This window comes from Crassostrea angulata, chromosome 3 (genome assembly GCF_025612915.1).
Source record: "Crassostrea angulata isolate pt1a10 chromosome 3, ASM2561291v2, whole genome shotgun sequence".
Lineage (NCBI taxonomy): Eukaryota > Metazoa > Mollusca > Bivalvia > Ostreida > Ostreidae > Magallana > Magallana angulata.
This window is the reverse complement of record NC_069113.1, coordinates 52375271-52402802: the sequence shown is the minus strand read 5'-3', so window position 1 is coordinate 52402802 and position 27532 is coordinate 52375271. Positions and strand designations below refer to the sequence as shown.

At 32.4% G+C, this 27532-nt stretch overlaps 2 protein-coding genes across 2 annotated transcripts; both read left to right on the top strand.

The window, feature by feature from the left end:
- Positions 1–561: 561 nt before the first annotated feature.
- On the top strand, positions 562–10709 carry LOC128176961 (uncharacterized). Its single transcript, XM_052843471.1, has 5 exons — positions 562–674; positions 802–1208; positions 8147–8209; positions 10025–10444; positions 10602–10709. The coding sequence occupies exons 2-5, from the start codon at positions 819–821 to the stop codon at positions 10611–10613; spliced, it is 885 nt and encodes a 294-aa protein (XP_052699431.1). The 5' UTR covers positions 562–674; positions 802–818; the 3' UTR covers positions 10614–10709.
- Positions 10710–24404: 13695 nt separating this feature from the next.
- On the top strand, positions 24405–25347 carry LOC128178087 (acanthoscurrin-2-like). Its single transcript, XM_052845098.1, has 3 exons — positions 24405–24513; positions 24603–25077; positions 25224–25347. The coding sequence occupies exons 2-3, from the start codon at positions 24604–24606 to the stop codon at positions 25233–25235; spliced, it is 486 nt and encodes a 161-aa protein (XP_052701058.1). The 5' UTR covers positions 24405–24513; position 24603; the 3' UTR covers positions 25236–25347.
- The last annotated feature ends 2185 nt before the right edge of the window (positions 25348–27532 follow it).

Sequence of the window (27532 nt, the reverse complement as noted above, 5' to 3'; positions counted from 1 at the left end):
TGCATCCATATATGATTTTAAAAAATCTCATATGTTACGTAATTAGGGGATTTAAGGGGCTAAAAGTCTTTTGATGATAACTTTAAATTGTGAAATATTTTGTAATACATTATAGAAGCAATTATATTCATCGAAACACTATACACCTATAAATGACAATTGTTTACTCCTTTGTTACGTAATTAGGGTTTAAGGGGACAGAAGTCCGAAAGATTGATCTTCAATATATTAAAGTGGAAAAAAATTTCGAATGCTTAACAATATGCAACCATCCTTGTTTTGTTACCTGATCCCTTAAAGGAGTTATAGGGCCGGCACCTTAAATGATCTTTTCCAGATATCTCGAGAACGGTATATAATTTCGAAACACTTGTTGAACAAAATTAGATCCCCCGGCATTTACTGATATGTTTCGTTGATGAAGATCAAAGGCAATTTCATTTCCTTTTCTTAAAATCGGACGGAAGACCTCCTCGTTGCTCGCAACGAGATCGTGTCTAGTTTTCTCGTATATTTTGTTCATCTACATCCGGCATATGTCATTAGTATTCATTAGTAGTGGAAGTTTGGACATTCAAGGTCAATAGGTTATTTTTTTACAAACGCAGAAAAGTATATAAAGCTGGGTATAGTTCTCCCTAACACAGAGGACATTCTTAAGGACTCACATCAAGGTTTGTCTTATAAAATCAAGTTCATTTTAACTATGTACATATACTTCCAATAGATGAAACAAAACCTTCAATTTGCTAAAAGAAACTTTTGGTATTACGTATTATCTAAAAAGGATTCATTTCTCAGATTTTTTTAACCTGAAGATGTACAAGCTACTGTGCTTTTCCGTGCTTTTGGCTGCTGCCATGGGAGACGGCTACTATGGCGGTGGATACGGCGGGGGACTTTTCGGCGGTAAAGGTTTCTATGGAGGCGGCCTTTTGGGTGGATATGGCGGTTATGGTGGATTATATGGCGGATACGGAGGATTTGGTAGAGGATATGGAAAAGGATTCGGTGGGTTGTTTGGTGGATATGGAGGATATGGTGGATACGGAGGATATGGTGGATACGGAGGATATGGTGGATACGGAGGATATGGTTTATACGGAGGTGGATACGGTGGTCTGTTTGGAGGATACGGAAAAGGATACGGGCCAGTCGTAACTGTTATTTCTGGCGGGAAAGGATTTGGTGGATTTGGAAAACGCAAAGTATGATATATTTTCCTTCAAAATATACTCAGTCGTTTTTTTTTTTTTAGATATGTTTTGTCATGAAAGTTTATTATCATAATATAGATACGATACTATAATTATGTTAACAAGTATCATGGTACACGGCTACATTAAATGAATTTTGGTTAGATTTCAATTTTTGTTTAATTTTCATATCGAAAATTAAACAAATGCTTAGATTAATTACTTTTATAAAATATTAATAAACATTAATGAACAGCATAATTTATAGTAAAAAGACGTTTTGATAATTGTTAGATGCGTGAGCTTAAGGTAACATAGGTGGTTTTTTTTAGGTCGCTTGATAGATTTCCCCAAACTGTGAATTATTTTTTACCTAAAGCATGACCAGAAGAGAAATTTTAAATTACTTATATCTAATCATTTTTGTTTTTGTTTAATTTATACAAGATATCTTCTTGAGTATTGACACAATAATAACACTTAACATTCATCGATCTCACTTTACGCTGTTTACAGTCGGTGCATTACATTTTTTGGATGCAATCCCGTCTCAGAATATTGTCTATATATTGGATTACTGAATTATCATAATAATATACCGCTTAAGCGAAGTAATCTGTATAATATCATGCAGAAACTAGGTTTAGGATTTTCTATTGCGACAGGTAACTGTTATATATTTTTTAGAAATACGTACTTCCCGTAAAACACGGGTTTAGACGAAATAATGTAAAGGTAGCTATACCTTGTTTTAATTTTATTTATTTCTACATTTAACAGCGAAAAATATGTATCTATTCTTTTTACAGGGCTATTACTGATTTCCAAGACCGTTGTATGCTGATTGATTTTGTACAAATTGGTGTTCAAGGATTTTGATAATAAAGTTTGATACAATTGTCCAGTATATTGTTTTGTGTTAGAAATATACGTAGTAATTATAGTTTAGTCATTAATGAGAGTTGACTGCTCTGTCTTACGTTTTCCATGGTGTAAACTTTTAAAATTGTAACGGTTGATGGAGTTACCTTCCTTTCCTTGTTCACATACAAAAGTTAATCATTGTAAATAGCTTAATTTAAAATAGGGATAATGATATTATAATAAAGTGTTTTACAAATATGTATCAAATACTGTACAGCCACGTAATCCTTACCTTCTAAATATATACCGTAAACGTATTATATTTGGCGTGTACGATATTTGGCGGAAAGTAGTTTCTGAGCACGTTAGCGTGATTTGATTTAGCGTATTTCTGATTGTTCCTATATATTTACATTCGTGCATGGCATTTAGCGATGCACTTGATTAAGCAGAAGATGCATTCCACTAAAAAAGCTAATAAAATTAACAGCCTAATGTAATACGTTTACAGTATAGGAAACAATACTAGTATGATAAAAAGAAATCCTTTACGAATCTTTAAATATTATATCCAATGTTTTGTAAATTTATTTGATATGTAATGATTACTATAATTATGTTTATAGTCTGTCCCAAGATATTTTAGCCGCATATTTTCTTAAATGATTCAATATTTATAAATACCTCTTGGTTCAGACGATGTTCATTCAATAGTATGAAAAAATCCCAAGATTTCCCCTTTGAAACGCCCCCTCTAGCTTGTCGGGTATCAGTACACGGCTAAAAATAAAAAGTCTACGAGGTTTTTCCATTGCCAAGGAGATGAAGACGCCCGGATGATAACGTTGAAAAATTGCGCGAGGTGTCCCGAGTATTTCCGAATGGAGAAAAGATGTCAACATTCCCCATTATAAATCTCCGTAGGAAATCTGTTTTCGTTCCTGTGAATTTTTACGAGGGAAAAATGATAATGTGTGAATGAAGTTATCTTGGGAATTTTCCCTTTCATCGATTTTAATTGCATTTCAGTCACAGGTATGTGTATTTTTATTAAAAACCGTTCAAATATGCAGCATAAATATCTTGGGACAGACTATAATATGAAATATCGAATTTCTTCTGTCCAACGAATCGGATTACGTCTATCTTGATGATTAACGGATCCTACCCTGAAGCAAACTTTCGCAAAACATGTATGATCATAGTTTCCCATATGATATAAAACATCCTCATAACGACTGTATAATAACCATTTTTTACGAAGAGCAGACACAGTATGTTATCTCAGTCATGGCGCCAATTCAAGCAGTACTGTTTTGCACGTGATAAGATTCGCACGTACCAACCGAAAAAAGTATTTAACACCAGCTCTCAGACTGCAGATGCAGTAGTCGTCTGCTCGCTGCTTACCACAACATGGTGCTTTAAGAGCCCATACGAATTGTAATTATCCATTTTTTAAAATCCATTTAGGTTGGGTAAAGTGTGATTCCATTTCATATCCAATGTAATGTGGAATCATTTAAATTCAAGGGGACCAATTTTCGTGGATTGTGGGGTTTTTGCTTATTCGTGGGGACGTAATTTCGTGGACAAGTCGGTTTTCAGTTTCAGTAGGAAAGATAATTCTTTCTAAATTTGTTTTCGTCGAGGATGTAAATTCGTGGGGGAGGGCTACCAACAAATGCCACGAAAATTGAGCCACCATGAATTCTACTGATTCCACAGTATTTGAGTCACAAATTAACCCGTTTAATATTTTTTCATTGGGTAAAATTCGTTAGGTAAAATGCAAATAGGCAATTCCTAATATTTTTTGTATTCCGAATTGTCCCATAACATTTATAATTAAGTGTGTTGTTTGACCATAACAAATTCACTGGAAACTTATTTTCTTCATGTTGTAGTTTTAGGAGTAAGAGACGAACAAATTTTCTAGAAAATAATATAAAATTACTATTAAAACTGGATTCAAAATAGAACAGCTATTTTCTGTACTAAAATATCCAGACTACCATGTTATTTATTTGCGATTATTAGGATAACCTTCGCAAAATCTGTCAACATACAAGTGATTTCGTACGTAGGTGCCTAGAATCTTGTAATAAGAACTAATAGGACAAGTGTAAATCATAGCAAGATGAAAATTTCACTCGTTGTATTCTATTGATGTTAACAATAAATCATATTTACGCAAGCGTCAAATGGGCCGCACAAAAATATAATTGTTGTATGAATCATTGGTTGTTTACATAAAACACACATCAAAGAAGAAAATAAGAGTTGGTTGTACTAATTTTTACGGTAAATTTTAATATACTTTCAGCAACTTGTTTTGAAGTTTAACATTTTACTATTATCATAAAGAATCGAGTTCGTTACTGTAAGCATTTCTAACGGTAATTGTATGATCATTGCCATAGTATAAAGTAATGGAGAACACATTGATTTGTACATTACTCTAATAAGAAGTTCAACTCATCATTTTTCTCTTGGAGATTATGTATTTCAAACCATTTTGGTTTTTTTTTGTTGCATTGTATTGAATGAAAACTTAATGCATTAGTTTATATGATTTCAAGGGACCACATGATGAAATAGAAATGGATAAGTTCAAATCTTCCAGTCAGTTCAAATTTTCAGGTCTTCCATATTTTTGCGTAAATGATTGATAGGGATGTCATTTCATGATATTTTTCTACCACATTTTACATGGAAATATGATAAATAAAAACACAAAATCATTTTATTTGATACGGTACATAGAAATTTAATCAATCATTTATATAAAAATTAATGACATTCAGGTCTTTAGTATTTCAGGTCTTTAGTGTGTCCCGCATGCCGATCCCGATGCATTGTTTTGAAAAGAATGAAGAACTCCAAAATTTTCCGAATAGATTATCGCGCCAAACACAACAGTCTTCTAAATATGACCAACTTTTCATTTACGAGTAAAACAAAAAATATGTGAAATTTTTTAAAAGGCATAAAACATATTTCTACATGCAAATTTACTTTTAATTCATAAAAATAAGCATAATATTAATTCTATTAAAAAAGAACTATCCCGCAGAAACGCAGTAACAATATTTAAATGTATATCAAATAACGGACCACTTTCCGACGGCCCGTAATAACTGCGGCTTCACCCAGATGTATCTGTATTAAAATGAAAACCTGTCATCTTATTATGTGGAAAAGGGCGTCACTGATACTCCACAACATGCAGCTACTAGAATATTTTATACAGAGACACTTTTCCAGAATGATGTCGGGATTTTCAGTTTATTCTTTCATTTTCTATTATTTCAAATGTTGGACTGTGAACCATCCATGACTTTTGTTAGATGCCGTTTATTGTTTTAGATGAGATGCACATAGGACAGACCGACCTTCTTTAGCAAACCAGATATTCATAGGTTAATATCTGGTGTCTTTGCAACTGATAAAATGCAATATTGTCACAAAATATTAAGAAATATTAACTTTTTGATTGATGTTTTTGATAACAACTGTAGTATACTTTTTAATACAGTATACACAATTATTCAAAAATGGTTATAAAACAATATGGACAGAGAGTAATATCAATTGCGTACTGCCGCTACAGTAGAACCTTAGTAGAAAAGGCGTCTCCACATTCCAGAATCGCTTATACATGTTAATGCGCCGTCATTTTTTTGTGCTATGCAAGATGTCATCATGAATATGAATAACCTTACTTATTTTGCAGAGATAAATAACACAAAAAAAACCTTCACCACATTCAAATTTTCCCCGAAGCACATTGCGTTTGTCCTAGGATAATACCAATAGGTTATTGGCGGAAATGTTTGGTGAATTTTTTTGTGAATAGTCTTAACCGTTCTTCCTTTTTTGTTGCAATTGTTAAACGTATATGTATATGAGAGTTTGATAAATATCAGCCACCTCAATGGCTAGACAAAAGAATTTGTTTATTTCATATGAAGAATACGTTGTATTATAACCTTGCGATAGGGCTGTATTTTAAAAAAAAAAACCGTATGCCAATATTAATAAATAATTGTTATCACAAATTGAACGATGTTTTAGTTTAATGCCTTCTATTTACTTTTTTTTTTATTGGAGCTTAACACAATAAATGCAGAATAAATAGAAGAGTGGGTATGCTTTTGGGTGCCTAAAATATAATTCTTATATAAGAAGTTAAGGAGGCGTTATGTGGAGGCACATTTTTATAACCACCTTCTGAGTCTCTATGAAGCCCCATTCCATTTTTCACTATGTGAGTACGTTTCCGGGAAAGAAAGGGACCTTATAATACACAAAAAAAGGAAAAGCTAGCCGCATAAAGAGGCTCTAGCTGCTCTAAGTACTAAGATGGGGATTTAATGGTAACAAAAGACTCATACTTGAAGACAGCAAGAGAGTTTGGGAATAGCGATTCTAAGAGCCCGTATAAAAAACAATGGCCATCAAAGACGACTACGAACAGGATAATAATTTTATGATTGAAGAAGACTTACCCCTGTTGAAAGATCAAGAAGAATAGGATCTCTTCAAAGACATCTTGTCAGATGAGGTGCATGATATCTATGATGATCAAGTGGACACTAGTCAAGAGAAAAGCGAGAGCGAATTAACCCCATTATAGAACATTGAAACAGCCCCGACTGAACTAAACAAATTTATCTCCCAACGAAAAAACCACGTCCATCAATGTATACTCGCATCAGAAAGAATACCATGATCACGAATGAACTGTCGCTTACATGAGGAATACTGAGAGAAGAGAGAATGAATCACAGATAAAAGCTTCAAAGACATAGGAGATGAACCAGCCACACCAACAACAAGACATAGGAGATGAACCAGCCACACCAACAACAAGACACCGCAAATAATATCAACCGTTAGATCAAAGACATAGGAAATGAACCACCCACACCAACAACAAGGCATAGGAGATGAACCACCCACACTAACAACAAGGCATAGGAGATAAACCATCCACACTAACAACAAGGCATAGAAGATGAACCACCCACACCAACAACAAGGCATATGAGATGAACCACCCAGACTAACAACAAGGCATAGGAGATGAACCACCCACACCAACAACAAGGCATAGGAGATGAACCACCCACACCAACAAGGCATCGCAAATAATATCAACCGTTAGATCAAGGACATAGGAGATGAACCAGCCACACCAACAACAAGGCATCGCAAATAATTTCAACCGCTAGATCCAAAGTTGTAAGGTCAAATAAAATGTAAATACTTTGCCTTAAATCCGGTAAAAATAAGGATGTAAAGATTTGTGAATTGATGTTATACTAGTTTGTCATTGTAGTCCTTTGTGTATTCATTGTCTGTTTGATGTATGTCACATACAATTCTTAAGAATATGAATGCTGATGTAATGCTTGTTGTTGAAGTCAGTGCAAACTATATTTGATCTCACTATGTTATTGTATACCTGATGTTGTATTTTTTAAATAAATAAGTTTCATGGTGACATTTATACTTTAAAAGAAGGGCAAAATGTAATGCCATATGTTTAAACACAAGTGTATACAACTTTGTTGCATACGTGCCATTTTACGTCAAGCTCCTTCGGAGCTGGGATATAATTAAGATATGAGAACAAAATAGAGGTAAATTATATTCTCACAAAATGAAGATCGAAAGAATTTCACTCCCCAGGAGAGCATTACAATATTTACAACTTTGTAGTTTTTAGAAAAAAAACACTTCACTGCTTTCCAAATACATTTACTAGTAATTGCCAAAAGTATGTCATTTGTTCTCTTTTCACAATAGTTATATTCAAACGTAAAGCTAGCTACTAGCACTATAAATCAGAGATAAAAAACCACCCCCCCCCCCAAAAAAAAAAAGGGAGAAAAAACTGGAAAATGTTCATCACAAATCTTAAAGACTTATGTTTTTTTTTTGGTACACTTGTATTTTGTCATGAATCTTTTCCTTGAATTGTGTACCTGCTTCCGTAATCTTTTTTGACTTTTTCTAGTAAAGTGAAAAAAGTCAAGGTCTGCCATTACTTTTTAGGTGATAAGCAAATTATATAAAAGGCTTCTTCTTATCTTATTCTGCACAGAGAAAAAACTTGCAACGAAGCTATCCGACCCTTAAAGGTTTGCATATTTTATATTTTTTAAAAATGCTATTGTCGGATCTTCTGTCTATGTTATAGTTACATCTTCCTGGTAAATCATTTATGTTGTTATTGTTTACTGTAATACTTGTATTTTGAGTTAAGCAATCACCTGATGAAAAATAAAATAATCATAAAACAGCGCTTCTTTGAAGTATTTTTAAAAGATGTTGAAGGTGGCTGAACACACTAAAATGTTATAAGATGATCTGAAATGTTTTTGAAATAGGTTTTGAAATATAATGTCCTAGTTAAAAAACCGTAATTAAAAAAAAAATATAAACTATTTTACATGATTATTTTTTGCAGTCTTTTGATTGTGAAATTATATCACTTAACATATATATTTATGGAATAATATACATATATTAATATGTCTAGCCACCTTAACTTAAGGATGTTGGTTTCTGCTCTCAAAAGTCTAAGTTTTTTTTTCTGAAGTATTTTCAAAAATTCTACACCTGCAGCTTAACCAAAATTCTAAGCGAAATTGGGGGTCTATATGTTTCTGGTATGGTGCATTTAACATGACCTTTCTGAAATGATAGTGCAAATTACAAATAAATCTATTTTCTTTCTTTTTATTTTTCTTGAAATGAAACATGGCATCAAATACATGTACATATTTATTCTATTTGAAATGAATAAAAATGAAAATTTTCACGTAATTCATATTTTGATCTTTAAAAACCCTGGGTTCAGTCTTTAGAAAATCAACATGCAAAAAAAAATTTAAAGTCTCAAACTTTTACTTAAATTATGACAGAAATGTTAGACAATTGTTATAAATTCAGAAAAGAAAAAAGTTAGAGTCTACCATGTATAATTTTAAATATGGCATGAAATGTGCCAATTTTAGGCAACAATTGTTGGAATTGATGTTTTTTAGACCTTTATGAAATATTATCTAAATATGCCAACATATATCGATCTAAATGTTTAAAAAATGTTTAAATACTAGTAGTTTCTTTTGAACAAAATGAAGATATCTTAACGTACCGTACTGTAAAACGATTGAGTTATGAAGAATGTTCATTTCCTTCTTGAAAACCTTCCGCCATAAAATATAATCCCTTGCTAAACTCCATTTTAAAATACGTAAATTTCCCTTAACTATTTTAGTCAATATAGTTTATTTGGCATTGTAAGAAGTTATACTAGTAGAATTAATATCTGGTGCAGAATTTTCAGAATAGAGGTGATCCAAAATGGCTACCTAAAACAAAGAGCAAACCTCTCAAGGGGACGGATTCTACAAGTATATTGTTATAACATTTTGCTATTTAAATTGAGAAAAGAAAACCAATCCCGACAATAAGAAATTAATTTGCTTGTTCAGTGTTACGTTGCCTTAAACCCCAAGTTAATATCAGTTATGCCTAGGTGCCCGAAAGAAATCGAGCATTGTACACTTAAAAATGAAATTACATAGATGTACTTAATGTGTTGTCAAAATATCTCATTTTAAACAAATTTTATAGAAAAGTCTCTTCAGCAGAATATATTGAAAAATATAACAAAAACGAAACAACAGAAACCAAGACAAAACGGTAAACAACAGATTAAGCTATTTGGGTTTCTGTTGAAAGTCTTGATTTTGGAAGCTTATTTATAATAGTATTATACTTTTGTCTCAATAAAAATTATTTATTTCAATGTCGTGTTCCAGAAATCTGCTTATACATGTACGCTAGTACTGAAAAATTCAATATTCTCTATGATTATATAATGATCATAAATTTGGTTTATGATATTTGCCCACTTTTAGATGAATGTACCGTTTGTTTATTTAAAGATGAATAAGCTCTTCTGCCTCTCCGTGTTACTGGCTGTCGCGCTGGGCGATGATTACTATGGCGCAGGATATGACGGAGGATTTGGTATTGGACTTCTTGGAGGAAAGGGTTTCTATGGAGGCGGTCTATTTGGTGGATACGGTGGTGGATATGGAGGATATCTAGGTGGATACGGCGGCTATGGTGGATTATATGGCGGATATGGAAAAGGGTTTGGTGGCCTGTACAGTGGCTTCGGAGGATATGGGGGATACGGAGGATATGGTGGATTATATGGCGGTTATGGAGGATATGGAGGTGGATACGGTGGTTTGTATGGTGGATTCGGTGGAGTTAATGGCGGATACGGACTTGGATATGGCGGATCTGTAACGGTGATCTCTGGTGGAAAGGGACTAGGTGGAATAGGCAAAAAATTAGTAAGCTGATTCCTTTTTGTCGCTTTTTTAAAACTTATAAGAAATGAATATTTTTCTTTAAATCATACCAAATGCGTTAATAAGATCTCGAATATGGTAAATAAAATTAAGATGAAATAATATAGTTATACAGTTATTTTTATCCCGACGTTTACAGGGTTATTATTGAAATGGACATTCCAGACGACTCATCAGATGAAAGCCTAAGGCACAGATGTACTATATGCTCATCTTTTATTTCATTACTCAATGACATATAGTCATACGGTATTTATAATTATTCAATAAAAAGAATATTGATGTGTATGGTAGTTTGTTGTTTTGTTGTTGAGTGGTTTTCGTCATCAGATTATATTCAAAAAGTTTTAAGGTGGCTCTATACACTACTTTTTGATGACGCAGTGCGCAACAAAGTAAATCTGGAAGCATGCAATTCCGGTACTGGCTAATTCAAACTGAGGCGAATGGTATGGGGACCGCTCTTTTGAAAAATTTGTTGAATGAATATATTTAATTTCATAATTGGAAAATTCAACACTTACAAGTAATGTGGTATGTGACACCTACACGTTTTGTCGTATTATTTATTGAAATAAACAATAAAATCAAGTATATTTTTTAGAATAGTTTCTTTGCCATCATATACGTCTTACAGCGCAGTGGGTAAGTGGGCTAACTACAAACCTGTAGATTATGAGTTCGAATCCCGTTGAGGACAATAAATTTTTTAACTTCACCAATTTTTTTAAAGCGTATATTTTGGTTGAATACTGTGAAAAGAAAATTCTTAACCGGTGAAAGTATTTCAATTATAATATAATTTAATCCACATTAATATCGACAGATGTTCCTTACCACCTTAAGGGGATTGGAGGATGGCTTCGAATTTCTCTCAAGTTCGGATACATAAATCCTATTAGTAAATATTTCCCTTTATTTATTTGACTTTTGCATTAAAGCAAATATATTCACTTATATAGGCCTATAATGAAATATGTATGTATTTATCATTCCAACATGATATTTAAGAAACTGTCTTCAACCCAGAAATGAAAAGTCCCCAAGGTGTTTTGGCCTTAGGAACGATAACTTTTATCTGAGGAACTTTCATACCAAATAAAATTTAAAATATTTCTTGTGTTATATGCAATATTTTCATTCAATTTTTTTTATGTCACATTTATCAAAATTCATTTTCTTATACCATCAAGCAGCTTTTTCAGATGATTTGTCAACAGAGTTGGAAAATATGAAAAATTGAATACTTATCGTGGCATCAAAAGTAGATGACACTGTTGAACATTAACATTCTTCAGGTAATGTATTTCTCTCAACCTATGTAGGTTCTGGACCAAATTAGTGTATGCTTATGCCGCGTTTTAAGGATTAAATGTTTTATGAATTGCTAAATAAAATTAATGAAAACAAATATTAAAGACACTAAAAAAAGAATTTCAGAAATGTCAATAGCAACCATGGCAAGTTAAACCAGATCAAATATATCCTACAATAAAAATAAAAATGTTTGTAAAGTTAATTTATGCTTTATACATGTTAATCACACTTTCTTCCAAATAAACTGTTTATTCCAAACCTATACAGCTTTGTATCAAGGTCAGATATGTAAATTTAAAACATTTGTTTCAAAGCATTTATGCTTGTTCTATATTTTAATACAATTTCTTTGATTATCTTTTACTAGAAGTGTTCAAATGTAAAGACTTAAAGTTTGGTAAACGTTGGGTAATTTTAAATCACTTGAATTGGAGCGTTTTTGCACATGTGAAATAATCATACATATTATAAATCTTTGAGTGACAAAAGGGGTTCAAGAGTGTTGCAAAATTGTTAATTTTTTTAATAGTCCATAAAGAAATAAACTTTTTCTTTTCTAATGTAAATAGTTTATCAATATGAAAGGTTGATATATATCATCAAATGGGATATTAAAAATGATTTCCACTCTAACATGTATTAAATAATTAACGTTGTTTTTTTTTTACTCCCCAATACAATTGTTTAATGTTTTTCAAAAACATTATCTAAATATTTACAGGTAGCTAAAGTTTATATCTTATTTATCATTGCAAACCAAGAGTTTACCGTCAGTCTCAATAAATGGGAGTGGAAAGGACCGAAAATGTATTGTTAGTCAAATGTGTTTCTATTATACATTCTACTTTAAATGCTTGTTATAATGATAAAAGGAAATTCTTTTTTACAATTAAAGTATACGATGTTAATGCTCAAATTTAAAATTAAGGAGAAAAATCAAGTTTTCATGAATACATCAGATTTTGTTTTCTAAATCAACTTGACAGTAGTTTTAATAAGGAGTGGCCAAGTAAATATTATATATAAAGCTAGATACGCCTTTTTAGTTTATAAAAATAAATCTTTGAACTTAAACATGTAAGTAACGATATGAATAAGTGGAAAATTTTTAAGTTAAGCTTAATTTGTCAAAACAAATCGCCTCTATACTTCCACTACCTTAAGATAAAAATTGTTTCCAGATAAAATGATAAATCTGGTAAATGCAGACCATTAATAAAAATACGCCATCTTTTTTCCTTGAAACCCCCCCCCCCTCTCTCTCTCTCTCTCCATATTATTATAGACGCTGTAACAGTTATACATTTGTTTAAGCCACTGAACATGCTTTTTCTCTTGAGATATTACACACATACAAACTGTAATTTTTTCAACATAAATTGGGTGAAAAGGCTAAAACCACTGGAATGAAATGAAAAGGAAATTCTTTTTACTATAAGTTAATTTATCCATTTATTTAAAAAAAAGTGCAATCATTAGCTTTCACACTTTAATATTTTTGTGGTGCATGGTGCAAAAGGAATTACCACGGCAAAATAACATAATTATATATATTTGATAGGCTTAATGATTAAAAAATATATATAGCTATTGATAGTCGTAAAATTGTGGCCTGTTGGATATCTCTTCTGGTTGTATGTTAGATGTTTTTGTTGGTTATCTATTCTGGTTGTATGTTAGATGTTTTTGTTGGTTATCTCTTCTGGTTGTATGTTAGATGTTTTTGTTCCCCATTATGAGGTTTGTTTCACCATCTATACTTATAAATTAAGGCATCTTGCAAATAAACTACAAAATGCCTGCACCAGAGTACTTGCTTACACCTTTGGTATTTCAACGCATGCGTGATGATGTCCGAAAGTTATTATTGTGAAATTAATCAAAAACCTACTTTCTTTTTCGATAAACAAACCCGAAATAGCAAAAATGAGAGTAAAGCGGTGGACACGCTTTGGCGGATCCAGTCAGGGACAGTTTGCATCAAAGATATAAACTTGCAATGAGATGATATTGAATGATTACGTAAAGAGTGAATATATCTACTGTGGGCCTATTTAGAAAATACATAGAAGCTATGTTGAATAAATAAAATGAGTCAATTCGTTCCTTTAATGGGCTAATTTAGTTTAAGTTACACATTCGCTTGAGAACTTTCCAGAACGGGGTAACCAAGAACGGGTATTGACTAATTAACGTTCTTCATGCATCGCACCTTGGATCGGACTTCTATTAATACAAAAAGTTATCAAATGAAATGGAACAATTAATTCGATTTTAGTGTTAATAGAAAGAACTTTCCAAAAAGGGGGTTGACTAATTGACACACGGCGGAAAGTGTAGGGCGAGTTAACCATCGACCAGACACTCCAAATCTAACACCTTTGGTTTAAAATATGCATGCAAATGGATAATTATGCATATCCTAGCATGTTTTAATTTCATTTTTTTTATACCATGACAAATTGGTTGTAAACCTTACACATTAATTTGTAAACATTAATGATCATATTACTGTATTTTAATGGGGAAGCTCCCTCCTCCAGTTTGTTTTTCAAAACAGTCTTTTATCTGAAATTCTTATTTGGGAGAGTAATACAAATTATATTAAAAATGACCAAAGAACCAAAATTAAGAGAGAGAGACACTCTAAATACCTATTCACTGATTTGAAATAAATACAATAAAAAGGGTTATTCTTTCCAGTCAGCTGCAACATACAGGATTAAGGCCACGTACATATATATTATCCATTTCATTTTAGATTTTTCATCCCTTTCCTCTCCTCTAAATATCAAACAATGCAGTTTGTTTTTTATTTCAATTTTATTGAAAAAGATAAGGAAAAAAATTCGGACAAAGTGTTTACAAAAATGAACAAAAATATGGTTCAACATAATAAGCGTTATATGATAATAATATGTAAAGTATTAATGTATAAATTGTTCATTCCCACGGTTGCGCGGGATATCATCTAGTATTGTATAAAATTAGGTTTTGTGTGTTTCCTCCACTGAGTTGACTTGGACAGTTGGTTATGATAGATATACGACCTGTTTGGTTTGTCTAGCAGCATTAAGTTGTACAAACTAGACCTACCTGTATAGAGTTTTTGTAGGTTTTGAAATGTGACAACTCTGTGACCTATATTTGCATTGCAGGTTCACTGGTTAAAGAAGTGGGTCGTTGTGAAACACGGCTGATCGTGTTGAAATATGTTGTTTCTCTGGACCGGTGACCTTCCGCCAAGATGTTAGAAGTACAATTGACCGTAGATGACCAATGATGATATCTGTAAAAAAACCGGACTATTGCCCCTCTATCCTTAATTTTCGTACTGTGTAAATATAGATTAGATAAGATTAATTAAAGTGCGTGCGTAATTATTTTTTTATTGACATTATTGTTCGTGAGGCTTCCATTTTAATTAAATCTTCAATTATTCTAGATCTGCAGTGTTCACTAATGTTTTCCATGTCACATTTATATTAACTGTTGTAACAAAGTCCTTTTACGCAACAGATGTAGGGTATCTTTTAAAAGATATAGCACTTTAACTAGTTACCTCCGCCATGCTTTCAATCCTAACTTCTATACTTACACGTGTGTAGATTTTATTTTAGAGAGCTTATGGTGGTAGAAAAATGAGCTTTTTCTTATAGATAACGTAGAAAACGTTTTTGATCAAATAAGTAAGGTGCAAATTGTTTTATTATTGTGTGAAACATTGTCTTAATTTTTGAAGATGAATTGAACATCAGCATGCAGGTAACCTTTATGAGACAAACTATCAAGCCTTTAGTCATAATTAAAATTTTCATCGTTTATAACGTTTTTTTTTATAATTAATGTTCTTCGTTGAATAATGTTTATACTCCCGTTGAATTTTCGACATTTTTTAGAAGAAAAATAACAATTTGTTTGATAAAAGTCTAGGCATGCTAGAGAGATTTTTTTGCGTGCAGAAAAATGATATTAAAAAAACACCTGCAATGTTTACGAATTCGTGCAAAGAACATTGGTCACGAAATTATCCCGACTGCAAGATGTTTGAGTTTTGACAATTGTTTCCTGTCTTTCGGGACTTTAAGGCCCTTTTCTAACACATGGATTTTTGGCGGTATATTCATATTTCTAATTTAACATAAATACTACTAGAGTAAGAAGTTTTAAATGCATATACTATATAAGCATGCCATTTCACACTTGTCGAATTTTTCAGTTTTGATGAATAATAAAGCACCATCTTCACATAAAAAGCACAATCTTCACATAAAAAAGCACAATAGCACAATCTTCACATAAAAAAGCACAATCTTCATATAATAAAGCACCATCTTCATATAATAAAGCACCATCTTCACAAAGAATAACCACAGCATAATATAATAAAGCTCCATCTTAACATGAAATAGCCACATAAGGCAGCTATGGCGTTCCATAGTTATTACTGAATATTGATTTTAAGACTCTTCAACAATCTAAGAATGTTCATTCTAACCGCTTGCGTCTTTGAGTGTTTGATAAATCAATTTTTTTGAATAAACTGATTGCTGGTAATTTTTGTGTGTTCTATTTCGATATTGTTATTATCTCTTGCGTTGCATTTTTTTTTTTTTACAAAAAATGATGATGATGTTTATAGAGCTTTAACATTCATAATTGTTTTTCCTTTTGTTGTTGGAAAGGTGTTGTTAACATGACATTAAATTGGTAGTTTGTAACTTGCTGTATTTCCTGCAATAGAATGAATAGAGGGCTTAATCAAAAATTTGTGTATCCTTAGTTGTGCATGCAACGAAGTCCATGGTGATCCGTCCTGAACACAGCAAAGTTTCAAATGTTATTTTCAAGATCAGAAATTCATACAAAGTATCAGTTATGGTTATTCTGATATATGGCATATTTTTTTTTTGCTCTGTTGTCTGCTAAAATGGCAAATGAGTATATGTAGAATTGCTCAGCTAACCAACAAGGCGATATAGAAAACAATATCCCATCTGTTGAGATACTAGTGCAAACAATGAAAAAATGTGTATGAGCAAGGTGCAAATGCTACGTACCAGAGTGTCCGAAAGGCCGCACTAACAACCTAAAACAGGATGAAATAGAGGAGAACATTCAAAAGGAATGTAAGAAGAACAGGTCTTGGAAGAGAGACCTAAGGCATATAAATCAACTGATATTTCATCTATGGCTTGACAACTTCAACGTATAGTTGACAATGTACATGGACGGCAGTATCATCATTAAGTGGATTCAAGGATGTCTTTTCGAAAGTCGATGTAACCGAACTTTACAAATGTATTCGCAAGAATAAAGAGAGACTGAGTTTTGAACAGTTATGAATTCAAGAGATGTAAATTATCACATTTTATTTTATGCTGCCTTAATACCTTGTACTTCAAAATGCAATCTAATAAATAAGCCTAACAAATAATTGCATATTCATTTCAGTGAATAAATGATATATTAACAGCTGATCCCAATATGTACATCTAGGTGATAAAGTGGGTAAATTAAAAGTGATCTTCCTATATTTTACATTAATTTTATTTACCATTAAAATAATATTGTACTAAATTTGATAGAGGTATGTAGCACAAGATGGGATCTTCGCTCGCCAAGGGCTTACGATGTCCTCCGCACGGAGTAGATCGTAAAGACTTGGCTAGCAAAAAAGATAGCAGACGCTGAGAAAAAAGACAAATTATGGAATCCTGATTTATAGGGTGGGGGTATATATTCCTGAACTTAAATTTCACTGTTGATTTCTTTATTTTCACTTCAGTGTTTTACATCTCCAATAAAATTGGAGGAAGGGCAACTCCATTATAATCCAAATTTCTCTTTGTAAATTTAAGTTAATTCTTTGCTGCAAGACGCTGCCCATTCTGATGCTAGATGCATATAAAGGATATAATAACCACATAGCGGTACATTAAACAACATTAACTTTTATTGATTAATATAACCATCATTCAGATTCTTCATCATGCAAATTACACATTTCAATGTCTGCAAAAACTTCACATATAACCGAACCAATTTGGAAATACTTTTTCATATAACCATATATGAAAGTTTTTCATTACATCATCTAGGTGAAATAAAATGGAATACAGATCAAGTTTGTTTTTATTAAGGCCAATGAGCAGTAACTTTTGTTTAACCACTTTTTTTCTCATCAGTTTTGTCCTCCGAAAACAGTCGATGCTCTCATTTTCACAAATAGATTAAAAGAGTCTACAATAATAAAAATGAAGACAGTAACGATTAATATTATTTAATAAGAGAATTTTTTTTTCAATGCATTTATAACATAGAGCCAGGTAGACTGTATCTCACAAGCAATAATTCATTTGTTTTAAACGTGCACGTGGTTCTAGCTCTATCTGTCGTCCTAAACTGACTTTAACAAACTACTTTATACAAAACCAGTTCTTTTGAACAGCGTGACTACGCATTCCTGTACAGTAACTCTTATTAAAAACTTAATATTCCCGAAAAATATTCATTACAATTACCAAGTAGAAATTGATTTCTGTATAATTTGTTCCTCAAACAAACGAAATCACGTACTAGTATAACACAATATTTATTTTATGGCAGACAGATACACTCAGAGTTTTGTAATCTATAATTTTTACTTCCGCTTTGTAATCTCAGATTTATTACAAATGATTAAGACTGTACAGGTAACATATTTCTTCGTTTAGTGTTCCCATACGCTTTAGCTATATTCAATATTATTTATTTTCATTATGCAGAAACAAAACCGTCTGTTCTTGTGATTGAAAAGTTTACATGTTTTGGTGTCCTTTAATAAATATATATTGAAATGAAGCCAATGCAATTCTCTAAATAAAATGCATGTAATCAGCATGTTTACCACGAATGAGCCTACATTATGAACTGAGCTCAAGGAACGTACATGTATAGACACTGAAAAATATGGACAAAGAGTTGGACAGACGTGTACGATAACCTAATTACCCTTTCCGTTCTAAACGCAGACATAAACCCCATGATACAATGAAAATCAGTGTTTGAGATACATTTACCTACTTCTAGTTATTCTCATTAAAATATTTGAACAAACATATCGGTAGACATTGGTCGTTTGTAGAACTTGCGTTATTTGCTTTTGTATTAATTGATGTCATATAATTGTTACTGTTTGAAAGGTAACACTGTTTTTGTTAAATAGAAATGAAAAAAAGGAATAAATTATTTGATTTAAAAAAGTGTCGTTATATTCTCAAATATGTCTCAGAATCAGAGTATACTTTTTTAAAAGTAAAACGTACGCAACATTCAAACAAGGCACTTAGTTGTTTGAATATAAATATACGAACAAAATATCTGTGAGCCAATGCTCACTCGTGATACTCCCGCTCTGATGTGAATATGCAAAATAAGCAAAGTCGACATATCACAGGAGGTAAGCATCCGATTAGTACAAAATAATATCCCACGATATTACATGTCAAAACAAATAGTGTGTAAAAATTTAACGCATCTGCGATTATTTGTTGCTGAGAAATCTTTGACGAAAACTTGTTTGAAAATTTAGGCTAAAAATAAACAAAGTCGTCATTTAACAGGAAGTTGACGTCCAATTGGTACAAAAATATATCCCATTATATGGCATGCCTTAACAAATAGTGTATTAAAATTTCAAGCCTGTGCAATAAATAGTTGCTAAGAAAAATGCGACATGAATTTTTGCTACCGACGGACAGACATACAGACAGACACACAAGGGTAAAACAGTATACCCTTTTCTCCTGGGGAGCGGGGGTATTATTAATAATAAGAAACAAGTACATGTAATATTAATTCAGTTATTGAGGCACGCTACATATAACACTCTCTGGAAAGTGTAACACGCTTAATTCACGAAAGAAGTCTACAGTTCTAGGTGCAAACAAAATGTATGTGTATTTTATAGGTTGCTGCTCTGCTTGAAATCGTTTAACAGAAAATCTCAGATTCAAATTGTGATTGGTTTGTGGCACGAATATGTGAAACCTTTTCGCCTTGCATTTCGTTCATAAAACGTACGGAAATGACATATACACGTCATATCATTGTGGCCATTAAACTTGCGGATGACTCTTGTTTCTCATTAGAACTTGGTGAAAATATTTCGTAAAAATTAGAACGCGTGTAGTAACCATCATGTCATAGCATGTGTATGGAGAAGTGGTGGGGTTAATTGTCTCCAGGAAAATTTGTTCAGATTCACTTATTCTTATAAAACTCCTCCTGTAATTTTATTAAATAAATCCACAAAAGTAAAACATACACATTTTTACTCATGGATATTAATAAACGATGAGCCTTGTCGACAAACTGGATTATAATGAATGATACATTTTCGTACCTGAGCAAGGCAGATATGTCATAGGCCAATATCTTCCTTGAAATTCATCATCAGTTTTTAGCCCAAAAATGTCATTAAACTGGTCTAACCTTTCTGTTTGAAAGGAAACCATGCCTGGCATGTTTTCAAGGAAGTGATGCTCAGCAATAGTTTTCCCTAGTCAGCAATACTAAGGAAAAAATATAAATTTTTGTCACTAACATGGAAAATCTTATAGCTTTTTAGCAATAATGGGTATTCAAAATACACTTACAGGTGATGTACTGTAGATTCCTTATTTTAAGCGAGTCCTTAATTCCGCAATTCAACCGTTTTGCATCAAATCGCGAGAATATAAAATCGCGAACGCCAATCTTTTATCATAGTTTCATTAAGATTACATTTGTCAGAAGAAAAAAAGGAAGATACAAGTTGCTGTCCTTTAAAAAAGGACAACAATACGTGGACCATTTGCATGTGTTTCCAATGAAAACGTGAAAGCCTTAAGATTATTTGAGATTCAACACACTCTAGCCCCCTGCTTTTAACCTCTAAATTTGTACGTTGTATTACGTATACATGTATGTATAGCCCTGACTTTTTATGGTTCATACTTATAAAATATTTATGATCTATCTATTAATGAAGTTTGCATGTATAGTATCAGGCATTCGGCGAATTCTACTATTTGCGCACACATTACGATTCGCACTACCTTGTTAACTATGCAGTGACAGCTTTGTGTAAATTAAAAATTTCATATTTTGATGCATTTTTCTTGAGATTGAAACTTTTTTACAGTGACATAATTATTCAATCATAATTAAATGCTTATAAAAATTTAATCGGGAAGTACTCTAGCCTCGCCTTCTATAAAAGAAAAGTTAAGTTACAGACACTGAAACGTACTACTACACCAAAAAAGCGTGCGACTTTCGTGCGAGAAACGTTTCGTGTAAACCGTTTAGCGTTTCGTGTAAACCGTTTAGCGTTTCGTGTGAATCGTGAAGCGTTTCGTGTAAACCGTTTAGCGTTTCGGGCAAAGCGTGCAGCGTTTCGGGCAAAGCGTGTAAATCGTTTCGGGCAAAGCGTGCGAGAACCGTGTGAAACATTCATCAGATTTCATTCGGAACTCTCTGACAATTTAATTGTTTCAAAATAGCGCTCGTGTTTAACATTACTTTAAACTGATTGGCAAAACTCCTTTGAGACATTCTCGTGAAAAAAATCTATAAGAAATGATATACTTATCTTTTTACAAAATTGAATTAATTTTTAACAAACAAAAGAAAAGTACGCGTATTGAAAGAAGACTAGTTATAGAGACTATTCGGCTGTGTACAACCAGTACACATAACCTCGGACATCGGGTAAGACCTGCACCTGGCTGAACCTGTCAATCAAACTCTGTGTATTCGTTTTCATTGGATGGTCACGCGTCTCTTTTTTTTGCCAATAGCCAATAGAAATTTAATGACTTCAAGGTAGTCGGAATCGGTATTTGATGATGCACACAATTTCAATGATAGATTATTTAACATTAATTCTAACAAAATTAAATGTAATCATAGAAAAAAAATATTCTGTTCATTTCTATGAAATGCGGGAAGTAAATTCTTCTGAATCCCGATTAAAAATATTTCTACAAGTTATTATTTTAATTATTTAAACACTGATAACGGAAAACAACAAGTAATTAACAAACTGAAATTTTCATAAAATGTACACATACAATTAATTATTATGGGAATCTATATGCATGATACTTAATTCAAATAGATTATGATAGATACATTGTACGCCGATATATTGTACGCCATCATGCGGGGCGCCGGTTATGTATACGAATATTGAGACAAAAATCTAAATCATTTTCTATTTTTTGTTCTTTCATAAATCCAAAATAGTAATGACAACTTTCTTTATTGTTTAATCCATTGATTTTTCTCTGTGATGTTATGTACGGAACATTTATTTACGCGAATGATTCGACATCGGTTGTTTTATAGCATTTTTCTAACTTATGTGACTAATTTTATTTTACATAACTTTCAAAATTTTCAATGTCAATAATTACAGGTTTATTTACAGTTATTATGTTTACATCGTATTCTCTGAAACCAATAAAAATATTAATGTGAGAAGAAAAAACAAATCCCGTCGAATACTGAAAAACCAAATTATCAATGTAAATAATTACAGGTTTATTTAAAGTTAGTATTTTTACATTGTATTCTCTGAAACCAATAAAACTATTAAATTTAGAAGAAAAAACAAATCCCGCCGAATACTGAAAAATCGATTTCAGTTTGTAATCATACGGATTTTATTTTTGGTATTGAATATTGTGTTACGGTAACTTTTTTCTCTGGAATTTTTATTATTAACGGGACTAATAGGAATCATGGATATTTCTTTTGAGCAATAAATATAATTATAGAAGTAATATTTTTGGCTAATTCTGTGAATAAATAATTTTTTGCTTTAAATATAAGTACCAAATTAATTTAATTAATCAATTCAATACTTATGTACATATATGTTTCTAATATCAGTATTTCTATTATTTCGTGTTTTCTTAAAATTAATTCTTACTAATAGAGTCAGGGTAAAAATCCGAGAGGACCCGAATCGATCAGGATAAAAGCGTGTCCAAAGCGTGTGAAAAGCGAGCAAATCGTTTCGTGCGAGAATCGTTTCGTGTAAACCGTTCAGCGTTTCGTGTAAATCGTTTAGCGTTTCGGGCAAAGCGTGCAGCGTTTCGTGTAAACCGTTCAGCGTTTCGTGTGAACCGTTTAGCGAGCGTGTAGCGAGCGTGCAGCGAGCGTGTGGTGTAGTAGTACGTTTCAGGGTCTGTACATGTGTATTCGGAAAACAACAAATTATTGCAAATCATGCTATTTGTTTCGGCATAACATTAACTCATTTCATACTAATGGCAGTTCATATCACATGCCGATCATTTCTTTAAAAGGAATACTTTTGGAATACTGTTTTGGTACTGTTTACCGATAACTTTACAATCATAGCGCCTTTGAACTTATGTGTGCATATGGCACGGAATCTCAATCCTGATTCAGATAAACGTGTGCTAGCCTGGTTCCCTGAGCTACCCATTACGCACAGGAACCAGGCTAGCTCATGTGCAGGTTGAATTTTCCCTATAGCACCCGGTTTAAACCTCGCTTATATAATTTTTACGCGATTTTACGCGGATATAAATCTTGGCGGAAAAGAAATAAGCTTACTAAGTTTTTCTGCTAAAAGGAAAAATGCAAGATAGCCTCATGCGATTTTACGTGGATAATAAATCTTCGCGGAAAAGAAATAAGCTTATTTAGTTGTTCTACTAATGATAAAATCTTTTTTTCAAAGAATATACATATTGTTCATTTGTTGAAAATCACAAATGCAATACTACTGTATATACATCTAGTGTAATTGTAATATAATATTGTTTTTATTAAACATATTAACAGCAATAATATAAGCAGAAAATAAGGGGAACTTCTCTTTATTCATTGCAATTTTTGTCAACCAAACACAAATAAAAATAAATACGTGTATATGATTTATTGAAATATATATATATATATATATATATATATATATATATATATATATATATATATATATATATATATATATATATATATATATATATATATATATATATATATAAACATATAAATGCTTACATATAAACTGCATACTTCACACGTATAAATTCATTTTATTCATGTAAATTAGGCTGACGTTAATGATAAAAAAAAGGATAAAGGGAACTTTATCGCATAAAAAACCCATTAAAATCCAAAATAATTCGTGCTTTTTTATTCATCATTACCGAAACATCAGTAAAAAGTTCAATGTCGTTTACTAGAAAGTCACATATGCTTTTAATTAAACATAAAAGCAACATTAACTTATTCATGTACCACTCGTATGTAGGATGAACATTTTCTTAAGTCACAAATAACATATTGTCTGCTATATAGCATAAATGTTATTTTTCTTACAATACCATGAAATCTGATAAATAACGATTTTATTTGCAAAGTTTTAATTTGACGAAAAGAATCCCAATGGCCATCTTTCATGGATGTGTAAAACTGTAATAAGATCTAATGACCACGAACAATGGTCAAACATTTGTATAAGTGTATAAGTCAGTCATGAACTCAGTTTACCCTGTAATGAGAATTATTTCCTCAAAAAGCGTGCAATGATTTTTGTGAGTTATTACTTTCTTAAATGCCAAGGACGAGCAATGGTTTTGACCAGCAACAAAGAGGGTATAAAACTCAGTGTCCGGGCATACGAATCACATCACAGATTCATTTCTGGACGAACATTCACTCCCAAAAAGGTTTGAATCTTACTGTTTTATTATGATCGTTTAACATCATTTTCTTTTAAGAATTAAAAATTAAAATGTTTTAAATTTTTTTTGATAAGGATGTATAAGCTGATCTGCCTCTCCGTGGTACTGGCTGTAGCCGCAGCTGATGGCTACTATGATAATGGATACGGCGGTGGATTTGGTGGAAAAGGAGTTGCGGGTGTAGGATTTCTGGGAGGAAAAGGTATCTATGGAGGCGGTCTCTATGGAGGAAATTTCTTTGGAGGCAAAGGTGGATACGGCAACTTTCTAGGTGGATATGGTCTTGGATATGGTGGTTTACTTGGTGGATATGGAGGTGGATATGGTGGGTACGGATTAGGATATGGTGGATACGGAAGTGGTTATGGTGGATACGGAGGTGGATACGGATTAGGATTTGGTGGTTACGGAGGTGGATATGGTGGTTTATATGGCGGATATAGGGGTGGATACGGAGGTCTGTTCGGCGGGTATGGAAACGGATATGGTCGTGGATACGGTGGAGCTATAACAATTATTTCAGGAGGAAAAGGACTTCGCGGTGGCAAAGTAAGAACATATACCTATGTAAAACTCATGTACATTCTTTATACAAAAGCATACATGTACTTAAATTTTCAACTTACATTAGGTTTGATATGATAAAGCTCTTATTTCATAACCAGTTGATAATTCGTTTTTGTCATGTTTTGCAGGGGTATTATTAAACAAGGATTTCGAGCCGCTAGGTGTTCTAATACTTTAACGTATTATACAGCGTTTTCATCGTGATGTATCAATGATGTTCATTCAACATTCATTAAATTCTTAACAACCTGATTTTAGTTGGGTTTTTTTTCATATATCACTTGATTATTGCATAAGTGTAGTTTTTAATGTATCGTTAAATACTATGCCCTGGAAAATGCAGAGTTCAGCAAAATTTAAGAAATGTAGAACCTGTACAAATTGCATATTATAACACTTATTTTAACTGCTCTAAGTGTTTCATGATAATACAGGTGCCTGTCTTCCATTCGTACACGTGTTAGCAAATATTGCATTGATACACGATAAACTAAAATGTTATAGTATTGAATACAATACATAAATAAAAAGAGCACTTGTTATTGTAGCTTGAAATATAAAATTGGTGTTTAACCCGCATTAGGTAATCCCTTTCCTTTCAGGGAAATGTCCGGCTATTTTGTATATTTGGAGACTTAAATATAAACATTTCTTGAGCTGACTTGTTTCTGTCAAAATGACCAAAACTATTGTCAAAAGATAAAAAGGATACAAGAAGCGAACAATACCTTTTAATCACTTGCAAAGAACTGTGCAACTGCAGACTTAAATTAAAAGTTTGAAAATCTGAAAAAACATGAAAAGGGGTCATATATAGGTGTTCATCTACAATAATTTATCAAAAAAGGTTAAAGTTTGCACATTTCAATTGTAGCTTTGCGTCAAAAAGGGTCTTAGCCATTTAAATGTTCTGACTAGCTAACGTTTACAAATAATATGTTTCTTTAAGATGCTTTATCCATTTTTAATGTCCGTTTATATACGTATCTGGTGAATCCTAAAAATGATGATAATTATAAATGGGATGACCCACTTAAAAAGCAAGGTTTCCCGCTAATGGAGTATATTCAGTGAACCGGCGTTATTAGAGCAGGTAACAATAAAACAAAGCAAACAACAATGACGTAGTGGCCTCATTTTAAAATACGTAGTGGTGCATTATAGGGATAATATAAATGCTTCAACTGTTTCTTGTTATTTCAAACACAATATTGTTGAAATGGCCTGTTAAATTGTCGAGTAAAATTATATTGGAAACAAATTAAATATTCGCGTGCTTTTGTTCAAAATATTTGACATACACTGAAAAATCAAGATTGTAAAGTTTAACATCATTAATATATTTTGGTTGGTTAAATGAGGTGACTTTTATCCAAAACTATTTATACATTTCAAAACTTGCATTTGAGCTTATTTCGTTGCAAATAATAATAATAATAACTAGTAGACTAATTGTTCACGGAACAATTAGAGGCCTTTCCACCTTCCATAATGATTCAAAAAAATTCCCGAAAATGTTGATAATTATTGAGTAATTAGAGAAAAATCAATTTACGAAGAAAAAAAAAAGTAAAAAAAAAAAATGGGTTCCGCACAGTGGTATCGATCCGAGTACCCATAGATTCCTAGGCGAGAGTGTTGCCACTACGCTATTTCGCTTGTTATCTGATAGAAGGTAAAACTTGTTGAGTTGTGTAGTGAATTTGGATGATGATAGAAAGAAGAGACGAAGCGTTCTTCTGTCCATCTAAAATTGATACCCAACGCTGAGGAACCTTTAGAATAGATAGGGGCTTAGCGATTGGTTGGGAGGGCAGTATTTGTTCACCAGTTTATTCATAAAAATCAGTGCTGCTTGTAAACAATGTGGCCGGATAGCGTTGACTAAGAAATCAACAGGCCAGGTCAAACTCTGGTCGCCGGCGGGTATTTGAAGGTGTGGGAACGTCACTTTTGCTCAGCTGATGCGAATTCTCCCTGTGATTTGAAATGCACGTGCTTATAAATCTACTAACTGTCATGCATTCGTGGATTACAAGTACGGAAAATCGGAACTGAATTAAGGCCAGTCATGTATTTCAGCCAAGTCGGGAAATAAACAAACTGAAAGAAAATGTAAATTTAATTCATCTAAAATCGGGGTCTGGGAAGGAAGAGTTATCTTTCGTTGCACTTCAACACAAGTCGTCACAGGTTGCCGATAGAAATGTAAACAAAGATTTTCAGTGAAATTTGAGCATGAATTTATTAGATACAAATATCGAAGCGTTGAAATTTCGTTTCTCGGGACCATGGTTCGATGCCGCTGAGGTGGATAACTTTCTTCAATAGGGTTCATTTCGTTTGAAATTTGGCAGGCAATTAGATTCAGGTGTGAGGAACAGTCCCATGAATTTTCGCCAAGTTCTTCAGAGTTTTACTGGAGCTGGAATATTTA

Coding starts and splice junctions, on each gene's coding strand:
- LOC128176961 (XM_052843471.1), top strand. CDS start 819: ATGTACAAGCTACTGTGCTTTTCCGTGCTTTTGGCTGCTGCCATGGGA. Junction 1,209..8,146: donor GTGGATTTGGAAAACGCAAA/GTATGATATATT, acceptor ATTATATAAAAG/GCTTCTTCTTATCTTATTCT. Junction 8,210..10,024: donor AAGCTATCCGACCCTTAAAG/GTTTGCATATTT, acceptor GTTTATTTAAAG/ATGAATAAGCTCTTCTGCCT.
- LOC128178087 (XM_052845098.1), top strand. CDS start 24,604: ATGTATAAGCTGATCTGCCTCTCCGTGGTACTGGCTGTAGCCGCAGCT.